This window comes from Gopherus flavomarginatus, chromosome 5 (genome assembly GCF_025201925.1).
Source record: "Gopherus flavomarginatus isolate rGopFla2 chromosome 5, rGopFla2.mat.asm, whole genome shotgun sequence".
In the NCBI taxonomy this organism is placed as follows: Eukaryota; Metazoa; Chordata; order Testudines; family Testudinidae; genus Gopherus; species Gopherus flavomarginatus.
In genome coordinates this window covers 93,633,928-93,644,516 of record NC_066621.1, presented here as the reverse complement: position 1 = coordinate 93,644,516, position 10,589 = coordinate 93,633,928, and the positions used below count along the sequence as shown (strand labels likewise).

The following is a 10,589-nucleotide window of genomic DNA, read 5'->3' as shown; positions in this document are numbered from 1 at the left end:
ATTTTAACTGCTGGTTGTCTCAATCAACAAGCAATAACCTATCAATGAAGAGGCAGGTACAAACAACTGTTTGCATTTATTTTTCCGAACAATTTAAGTAAAGTCTGCAAGTTAGGTCTTCTTGCACTGGTTTCCTGCCAAGTTGCCAACGCGGCCCATGGTACATAAAGTTTGGGAACCTCCAGCTCTACTTGAATGTGAACATGGGTGGGGTAATTCACGGAGAAGCAGTAATCTTTGTTCCTCAGTTCTAACTCTAATAAAAATGGACTTTACAATGGAAAGATGGAAGCCAGTTCTCTTAGCAAGATTCCATAGGTCATACCCAGTCAGGTCCTGACATACACTACTGTTGCCCAGAGAGCTCCCTTGTGGTAGCTATTTCTCTGTTGGACTGAAATAGATTTACCTTTTCACTATCCGCCTTTTGGGGATGCCATGGACCTAGCCATTAAAAATGTGGCTGAGAAATAACGCTCTTGTCAGGACAAATTTTAATTAAAGTGCTACCTGTCTCACCAGTGGATACTTGTGCCAGCAGTGGACCTAGAAACCTTTCTACCAGCTTGGTGAAGCTGTTGCATGAGAATCAAAATTAAAGATAAAAAATTTTTCTTCATTAGAGAAACAGGAATATTCTAATAGGGAGGAGGGGAGTGAGGATTTTTTCACTAGTAGGAATAAGCAAGCATAATGGTGAAGTGCATGTGTATATAAAAAGGGATGGTCAACCAGGGGAAAGCAAAAGAAGAGACTGCTTGGAGAATGAAACTCTTGTCTCCTTGGTTGCTGATGCACTGGTTCAGTGAGGAAGGGCCAGGAAAGGAGGCTTTGTCTTTAGGAAGTTTCAAACAATACAAAAACACAACAAAATCAATAGAAAATAGTTTTAGAAGAGCCTTTAAAATGAGTTTTATTGTCAGAATTTTACAAGTTGCCTTTAGAGGCTTCATACAAGAACTCTGTTGCAAAACTCTAATAAATAGTCTGCCCCAAGTCCCAAAACTGTTTAAAAATAAAATAAAAACCAAAACAAACTTAAAAATTGAAGAGAATAAGCAAGACTTCAGGATGCTCAGGGATGTTAGCAATATTTCCCATTTACAAATAATATCAGGCATTATACAAATCTCCTTCATACAAGTCATTTTTAAAAAAATAACAGGACATTCTCAACCTTTACAAAAGCACTCCAGAAATAGTTCCAAATAGATTCATTTCCATGAAAAACATTATCAGAGAAGAATTCATGGGGATTATCACCACAAATCAAGCTTTAGGTCAAAGTGTAGCAAGTTTCTGTGCAGTAGGATTAAAGAGCATGAGAGAGCTTGGAAGATTCCCACTGATTATTTCTTTTGCAAGAGTGGGTGACTGGGGAAGATGGGGAAGCTATACCTGAAATGGACAAATAATACAACGTTACTTATGTAAGGCAATGTGTGTTTCAATGTGAAGCTGTTAGTGGATGCATACAGAAAAGGGCAAAGATGATATTTCACTGCATGTGGCTTGCATCAAAATCTGTGCAGGTTGTAGTATGAGTTATATTGTGACACCAAAAAGGTATTTCTGGAGAGGTGACATTTTATGGCAAGTTTATAGCTCCTTCAAAGAAAAACAAGTTAATCTTCCTGGTGCCAGGCAGGCGGGGAAGGAAATCTTATGCTAACCAGTTGCACTGGGAAATCCAGACATCTGAGATCCAAGAGTTAAAATACCGCTTCCCTCCTTGTCCCACTATGTAAGGAAGGGGACAAAGTCTCTAACTACAGCTTTATATTTCCCCATTTGCATTATCCAAAACAAGGTTATTAAAAGTTTACTAATGTCAAAGACCTGCTATATAGTTGAGATTAATAAACATTTCTTCTGCCTTTTTTTTATTTGAAAAGTTCTATGACCAAACTGGGTGGGGATGGGAGGACAGGAGCAATGACATGGCATATATTGTGTATAAGAAAATGCATACAGTTTGAAAAAAAATCAAACGTTTTACAGCTTCAGCCAGGGACCTACTATATATAGGTAGGTAATAGATCCTCAGGTAGGGGAGGGACAGAGACAAGGCTTAAGCAAAAGTACAGCAGTTACTCTCAGTCAGCCTGACGCAGCAAGCCATTTAGCATGCCACGTTGCACTATTCCTAAAGTACCTGGCAACCATTGCTTCCATAGGAAACAAAGGCAACTAGAAGTGCTAATGCAAGGACATGTGTGATAATCTGACTCATCCATGGCTCAAGTGTCTACTCTCTCTTCCAATGTTCTGATGCTGATTGTACTGTACCATTCACTATGGGCATATGTTCTGTATAACGTATGTGAAGATAGCACTAGTGATCAAGCATAAATCATTCAGGAGACACCTAAAACATTGTTTTACATCCCCTTGTCTGTGGCATACTTCAGAAAACAATGTAAGGAAAGCAGCAAAATAAACATTTCTTTCTAGTTTCCTAGGAGTCATAATATTTATCAAAGCAGCTAGGAAAAGCAGATTACCTGAAACACATAGAAAGGAGTTAATAGAAATAAATAGAGGCAAATAGACCGAACAATTCTGGTCCAGCCTCCCAATCATTTTGTACATAACAGGTAGAGAGATAATGTGCAAAAAATAGACATTCACATTTCAGCCATTAAACTTTTATTTTACCTTTTTTAAATTATTTCTTTGTTTTTCTACAAAAGGCAGACAATGATTGTTGATCTGCGATTGTTCTGAGTGCGTGCAGAGGCGCAAAAAGGAGCCATCAGAGTACGTAGGGCGGGGAAGTGCTCTGATTATACTTTCACATATCATGATTAAGGTGGCATTAAAGCGAAGTCTCACTAACAATTATTTATAACTGATGTTTTCCTTCCCCATTTACTGTTCTCAGTTCATATCAATCGTGTTGAAAACCCATTCAGTGAATTTCTTCAGTTTCTCAGATGCACTCTGGGACTCCTCCTGTAACCGTAAGTTGTCTTCTCGCAAATGTTGCACTTCTGCCTGAAGGCTGGCTTTGTCTTCCTTTTCCTAAGAGATGAGGAAGAATATGAGAGCTCAGTGGTGATTCCCGGTCACGTTTCCTGCCCTTGTCAATGCCATCCTAGAGAGGTATTACAGTTTTGTTTCCCCACTTTATAAGAGCTTTAAGTGCGCAGACACTCGTGATATTCTAGACCCATGGGCTGTGTGGTGACATTCTTTCCTCCCTACACTCTTTTGGCACAGATTGTTGGGATTTCTCAAGACTAAATTCTAGTATAAACACGAGCTTCCCAAGTGATCACCTGAAAATGGCCACAATCTATTCCACGCTAATGCAGCCCTCCTACGGTGTGACTGCTGAGGAGAACTAAGAAAGAGACAGCAAATACCTCCATGAATACAGTACTGCGTAAGAGACCTTTGACCTGAGCACAGTGAGATCCTTTCTGCACAGAAGCATGTATTTCAGCATTACACAGCAGATGTGCTGACTTTACCTCTAACTTCCTAACACCACTGTGTTTAAAAAATAAAATAACCTGGACTGTGATCTGAGGAAAGAAGTAAAGAGATGTAATTTTCTCAACAAAGGATGAAACTGTTATAAGTTTTGAGGTGGTGGAAAAGGTTTATAACATGACTAGTACTGCCTAGCAACAACATATTTACACCCTACAGGCTTCCTGTAGAATAAATGTTTACCCTCTTTAAATCCTCTTGGAGCATCTTCAGCAAACTTTCCAGTTGGTCCACTTTGGAAGCGAGACTAGGAGGAGACTCTTTACTGTTGGAAGTAGGAGACAAAGACAGTAGTGGCAGGATTTTCCATAATCATTCTTTGCTTCTAACTCTAGGCTGGACTTCTAGCGGACTTTCCTACGAGAAACTGCTCAAAATGCATGTGTCATACAGTACATTCTGAATATATATTTTTACTTAAAAATGTTCATCACAGGCCTTAACTACTAACAGAAACAGTATACACACGCTTAGGCAGCGCAATCACTCAACAAAATGGGTATTAGTAGTAAACCTAAAGACTCATCGCTTGCTTTCCCTCTTTCTCCATTAGTTACAGGATAATTACATACACCTTCGAATGAGACTGCCTTGGACACTGTTTTAAACATCTCAGATGAAAGAGAACCTTCAGAAACATGGTATTTTCACAAAGGCAGAAATATACTCAGCATTCTTTTGTTTCCACCCTCCTCTGTTTTTCTTTTGTAAAAATTCGTAAGAGATGTAAAAGTTTGTTACAAATCAAGCATCTCTGCATCCTGTCCTCCCTGGGTTTAATTTAAAAAGCCTACCTGTCAAATATATTTACTCACCCTGTGTAAGCCTTCATCTGTGCAGTAAGCTGGTCCTCAGTCTGATCACTATTGGAAGCAGCACTCACAGGTCTGTTGCTTTCATCACCAGCAGCAAAGAACGAGGCTCGCTGAACTGAAGAGAGAAAGAGAGAGACACAAACAAGTGTAAATGTAAAGATAATTGCTTTTACTGGAGCATCTGCATTTGAGAATCTCAAAGCAACATAAACATTAAATATCACAACACGACACCTACATGACATATGTAATCAAAGTAGCAATTTAAGATAGGTGAACGGAGGCACCGAAAAATTAAATACAATACCTGCTCAAAGTGACAAAGCAAGCTATGGGCACAGAGAAATAAAACCTGGGAATCCCATCTCACTGATCTACCACCTACACCATGTAGCCCCTTTATACTGAAATGGAACGGACATTTTGAAAGGTACAAAGCCACTTGTATAAAAGAATATAAGGCACTCCTTTCACTAAGAACTGCAGCACTCATCATGATTTGGACCTCCTGTGGCAAAAAAGTTTTAGAGCCATCTTATGGCTTCACAAAGCACTATTCGAATAGCTTAGCAAATCATCATTTTTCCTAAAAAGAAGGCGTTTTCCACATCTTTATGGTTGTGAGAGTTATACAGGGCAAGTGAAGAGACCCTGGTCATTTTTTATTTGTTATTTTTGTTTGTTAATCCTTTATAACATATTTTGTGATAAAAAAATTGAAAAGAAATCCCCCCTCCTCCACCATTTGTTTTTCCTTATAATTGTTTATTTAGGAAGTTTTAACAAATTTACAAATCATTATCATACCATTTTCTTTTAGGGAAACACCATGAAATGATACATCATCCTTCAGGCTTCCTCACAAAAATGGTCATACTCAAAAGAAATGACTAACTACTAATGGCCTCTCACTGGAAAGAGAAAAAGTCTTCTATTTGGCAAAGGTTTTATTCTGTGTTTTGAATAAGGCTAAAATTAATGTGGCTGTTTGTTTGACAGAGTTTTGCCATGTCCCCGTTTTTAAAAAATGAAAAATGCAGGAGAACTGGATAGCTTAAGAATGTAGTAACCGGGCATGAAGGTTTTCAGTTCAGCTAGGACCTAAGTGGATGGGTTGTAGAGCCCTGCCTAGTTTCTAGTCAACAGGTGTTCAAAATCAGAAAAAGCACCAATTATTTACTCTAACTGGTACTTGCAAATCCCACACTGGCATTCAGCACAAGGCCACTGCATTGAGTTGACAGAGAAACTGGATAATTGGTTTCTCCCGGTCAGGTTTGAAGCCCACTGGAGGAGTAGTGGGAGGAAGCTGACAATACACTGCCCATGCTTTACCTGTTCCATGAGTAGACAGGGGATTGTCAATCAGATACCCTTCACCAGAATTGATGCATTCAAACTTTTAATTAAAAATAAAAGAGTAAATTCAGTGCCTATGAAAGTGAGGAAAGTGAGGAACACTAAAAAGTCAGGTATATTGTGAACGAGTTTAGGAAAAGAGATTACCAATCATAGTAAATTGCACTATAATGGTGGCCTTGTTCTAATCCTTATTTGTGCATTTCATAAAACCTCTGAACAATTTCATTTCCTTCTGTAAATTAAGATAGGATTAAAACTCTGTTCTCCAGAGGTGAATGGCAAGTACAGTAATCCATGCATCACACAGTTCCCAGGTTAATGTCTCAGCATGTTCTTACATCACTGATATCAGCACTAACTAGGGAATACTGTGTGTTAGTTACTCATACTGCTGCTGTTGTAGAACTAGCAGGGGAACAGAGGAAAGTAGGTTACTTATCAGTAACTGCAGTTCTCAGAGAGCATTGCCTGCAGGTATCCACATTCTTGTGGGCCATGCAGCAGAGCATCCGAAAAAGCAGGGATCAGTGGAAGCAACTACATGAGGTAGAATAGCATTTATGTAGAGATTTGAAAAAGTGACTTTTGATTAAAGTATCCATATGATTTTTTCCATCAGATTCTAACAATTTTATAGTTTACACTTTGAGCTAAAAGTCTTTAGTGTTTCTTTAAATTCCAGTGGATCTTGGCAATTCCTCTTCATTTTACTAGTTGTGAAGAAGGTGGAAAGCACCAGAGGATAAAGTGATATCCATGTGCAAGTCCATGCATTTGGAGGTATGTTCATGGGAGAATAGCAATGGAAAGGCATGTGCCAGCAAGGCAAACTTTCCTAATTACTTTGGCAATGCACTTCAACTATAATACAGAAACTTCTTTCTAGTGCAATTTGCAGTCATTAAAGTGACTGCACTCCTTTCCACCGCTGCTTGGCTTCACTCTGCATTTTCATGCCAGATGGATGTCCATGCCTGCTGTGGTCTTTATGACTGGTCTGTATTAAAGAAAAGCATTCCGTTACACAGAAATGCAGCTAAATCATTTTGTGTTCCATCTACAGTACTGAAACCTGCAGTGTGATTCAAATGTAAAGAAATGGCATCTGAACATTATAAGCAAACACGTATTAGGCTGTTGCAATTTGGATTGCATTTTCAAAAGAACTTGGGACTTCAGAGTAGAAGAGAAGCTAAGAAATGGAAAAAATATCAGAATTAAAAAAACATCCTTAGTGAAGTGTAGAGCAGCATACAAGCTTTTCAAGTGAAGTATTTTGAATACGTACCCTCAAAGGCTTTGGCAGCATCTACCAAGTTTGACCAGTCCAGATCGGAGGCAGAATCGGGCAAGGGCATAAGACCCGGGTCTGGCATGGACTGCTTTCTCTGATCCTGGATGTCTGTGAGGGAGCTGTCTGAGGCTGAGAACTCTCCTGGAGCAATGCAGAACAAAAATGAAATAATCAAAAATTCAGCCATTTCCCTCACATAAAGTTTCTTCATTTCCAGATCATAAATAACTGAATCCCTATTCCTTGCTTTTCTGGGATGTAATTTTTCAAACCTGCACAGATGCCAATAAGATCCGCAGTGAGACTGATGAGCCACGTCACTCTGCAAGTTAGCTCTTTGGGGACTGTGCTAACCTCCTAACCTCAGATTCAGTTCTTTCCAAGATCTGCAGACCAGCACTTGGAAATCCAGGCTCTCATCTGACATTGTACACTGCAGATTCTTGTACCCCAACAGCTCATGTCCCCTCATGGGCCCGGACTCAGCAGTCTGCAGACTCTACTACAGCATCCCTGTACACATTTTCTCTCATGGAATTAAAAGAAAATGAAATATGAAATATTTGCAACCACTGATAAAATTACTTGTTTCAAAGGTGTTAACTGGATTTTCAGATAAATCAGAATATTTCTAGCTCATGTTTTCTCCTCCATATAATATGAAGAGCTGCCTTGAGGATGCAGCTGTTATTAATATGCTTAAAATTAACAACATTATGAGTGACTGGAAGGTTAACAAATACTGAGTGGTATTAAATATCCAGTTCTATTTAAACTCTCTCTTACCAAGGGCATGTAAATTAGAAAGACAATTTATGTGTCACTCAAATGTTTGGGTTCTTTTATCTTGGAGGGCTAAATTTTACAGAAAATTTTGATGACGATTGCATAAACCCCCTCCTTTAGAATAAGAGTCTTGATATTTCCAGTTCAGTGCAAAGGAGAGAATGACAGAGCAGCCAAGCTTCTTTTGGAAAATACAGAGATCTAAATGAAAGGAGACCCCGTATAGCCTGCTCTCTTTTACGCACACAGGGCATACAGGCACTCTTTCCACAAGTCAGTTACAAATGTAACTCAGTCTAAAAATATATTTTAGTACCTATGGAGAGAAGGAGTAAAGGGAGCTTCATCCCTCCCACTTCATTATGAGAATTATGTTAAACAGCAGTGTGTCAACTTTGATACTGAATGAACTGATGTCTAGGAATGAGAGGCAGCTGAAAATTATGTAGATATTTTTTCCAGCATAGTCATCTGTTGAAGAAAATGTATTCTATGAGCCTGATGACAATCAATGGACAAACACAGTATTCCCTGTGATGCAGTGGGCAGTTTCTTTTCCCAGTTATATTGCTGGGGTCAGATACGTTAAACAATACTGTGTTTTAATTCATGGCACCTTCTTTTAACAGCAACAGTTATAGTAAAACTAGTACTCCTAATGGCAGATAAACACAGATTTGGAAAGAGCATGGTGATATATTAGGAGTCAGAATATCCTGCATCTACAACCAAGTTCATTATTTGTACTCTGGTTATCTGTTTTTTGGAGCAGAAAGTTTGGGTTTTTTAGGTGAACTCCTGAGTTCCTTGGTGCACATCACTACATTAGTGTGGGCAGTGCCACAACTCAAAATTCAAGCTGGAGAAGATCAGAGAAAACATTCTAATACCGAGAATTGGGGAAGGAGGTTCAGTACTTTAGCTAGGATAAAAGAGGACTTCCCCAAAGAGTGGAGAGGATAGGCAGCTACTTCTCCCCTCCAACTGACGAGTACGCAAGCTTCCCTTGTTCCCCCTGGTACTGTGAAGGGGGACAGACAGGGCTGCTGAAGCTTTCTCCCCTCCTTTCTTTATCATACAATTCATATTTGATCAACTCACTAAATTTGTCAAAGAATATCCTGTGTAATAAAAAACTGGAGCTTTCATTCTTGGGAAACTGTAGTCCTCCTCTTATCGGTCATCTCAGCTGCTCTGATGCATACTAAACACTCCCAGGTCCCAGAGTGAAATTGAAATCCCCACCTTTTAAGAGATGGCAGGGTCCAACCTTGAAGAGTTGGCAGGTGGTTAGGTCCAGAGAAATGGCACATACTATAACCAATTATGCTAAAAGTTAAAGCAAAATGCAAATCAAAGAACTACCAACTACTGTAGTTTTGTTTTAAGTGCTTAAATATCTCTGCATTGAGTTGAATCTATTGGTATTATAACACTCATATTCTTTTACTTAAAATGTATCACAATATGGATGAACAGATATAGGTATACATCTCCAAAAGACATTATGGAGCATTTTTACACTGGGAGATCTATTGAACTATATCTCAAAGTGAAGGTTAAATATTCAGAAAACATACAGTTACTTATTTAAGTAAGTGGTGCAGTAGGAATCTGTGTAAAATCCCACCCACCCTCACTCCTGTCAGCAGCAAGGGATTCAGCACAATGTAATCCACATTATACTGCATAAAATTACTGATGCTCTTCACTGCAGTAACAAGGGCATCTGCAGTATCATCTGCACATTTTTTAAAAACTAAGTAAGGAAACTTTTTCCAGTCACCTGTTTAATGCTTGATTAAATTGCTTAAGTAAATCCAAACTCTGCAGTGTGTAGTGCAAGGATTTGAATTCAGGATCACTTGGTGCATTAAGAATTTACTAAGTGCTTTAGTACCTCCAAACATCCACCAGCATTCATCCACCTCATTAGTATTCCTTGTCAGTGGTATTTTGCGCCTACACATTAAAACAGGGGACACCAGAAGTAGGCAATAGTGACTTGTATGACACCCAGGATGGGATCTTTGGACCAGCAAGTCTTGATTCCTGCTTTTGGCAGTGGTGAAAATGTGATGGTAAAGAAAAAGGCAAACTTCCCCACTCCTTCTCCAAAACTATTTACCTGGCCTATTATGCAATGCTGTACCCATGGGGGGGAAAATCCAGCTTACATTCCGAGACATGGGAGTTGACTAACCTTACTTTAGCAAAATCAAGATGTAATTAACAAATAGCCAGGCAACTGTTTTTTTGTTGAAATAACTGTCATGGCATCTCTCCTTTACTGTAATAGGGCTGGACATATACTTACCATGTAATGACTTCATTCCTAAAGTGTACGATGGCCTTCGTAAGGGTAGTGACTTGGGGAGAGAAGGATATGTGCTGCTGAACAGGACATCATTTGGCAGGGCTTGGTCCAAGAGGGAGGCCCGTGAGGTGAAGAAGTGTTCCCTTTGACCACTATAAATACTCTCATCTGACAGAGTCCTCTGCAAGGCACGCTTTGTGGTAGGAGTGCTAGGGAACGGAGACTGAGAGGAGGGAAAGGTGTGACTATACAGTCTAAAGAGGACATCAGTACATGGTAACATTTCAAACATACGCTACATGTGTTTATTAAAGCAATTTCTATTTGTATAAAGAAGCAGGCTTTAACATACCGAGTTTTCGTCAAACTGGATGGGACAAAGTACTACATGAACAGCTCTGTCTAGATCAGGGGTCAGCAACTTCTGGCATGCAGCTTGCCAGGGTAAGCACCCTGGCAGGCCACGCCAGTTTGTTTACCTGCCGCGTTGGCAGGTTTGGCTGATTGCGGCTCCCAC

At 39.5% G+C, this 10,589-nt stretch overlaps 1 protein-coding gene across 10 annotated transcripts in view; it reads right to left on the bottom strand.

Moving 5' to 3' along the window:
- Nucleotides 1-886: 886 nt before the first annotated feature.
- The window catches only part of SIPA1L1 (signal induced proliferation associated 1 like 1), a 405,747-nt gene continuing 396,044 nt past the window's right edge, over nucleotides 887-10,589 (bottom strand). For all 10 annotated transcript variants that reach the window (XM_050953405.1, XM_050953408.1, XM_050953406.1 and 7 more), the window contains 5 exons: nucleotides 10,073-10,295; nucleotides 6,964-7,110; nucleotides 4,314-4,428; nucleotides 3,682-3,763; nucleotides 887-3,024 (listed from right to left, as the gene is read on the bottom strand). In XM_050953405.1, the coding sequence (XP_050809362.1) occupies nucleotides 2,881-3,024; nucleotides 3,682-3,763; nucleotides 4,314-4,428; nucleotides 6,964-7,110; nucleotides 10,073-10,295 (711 nt within the window). In that variant the 3' untranslated portion in view covers nucleotides 887-2,880. The remainder of the gene's footprint in view (nucleotides 3,025-3,681; nucleotides 3,764-4,313; nucleotides 4,429-6,963; nucleotides 7,111-10,072; nucleotides 10,296-10,589) is intronic.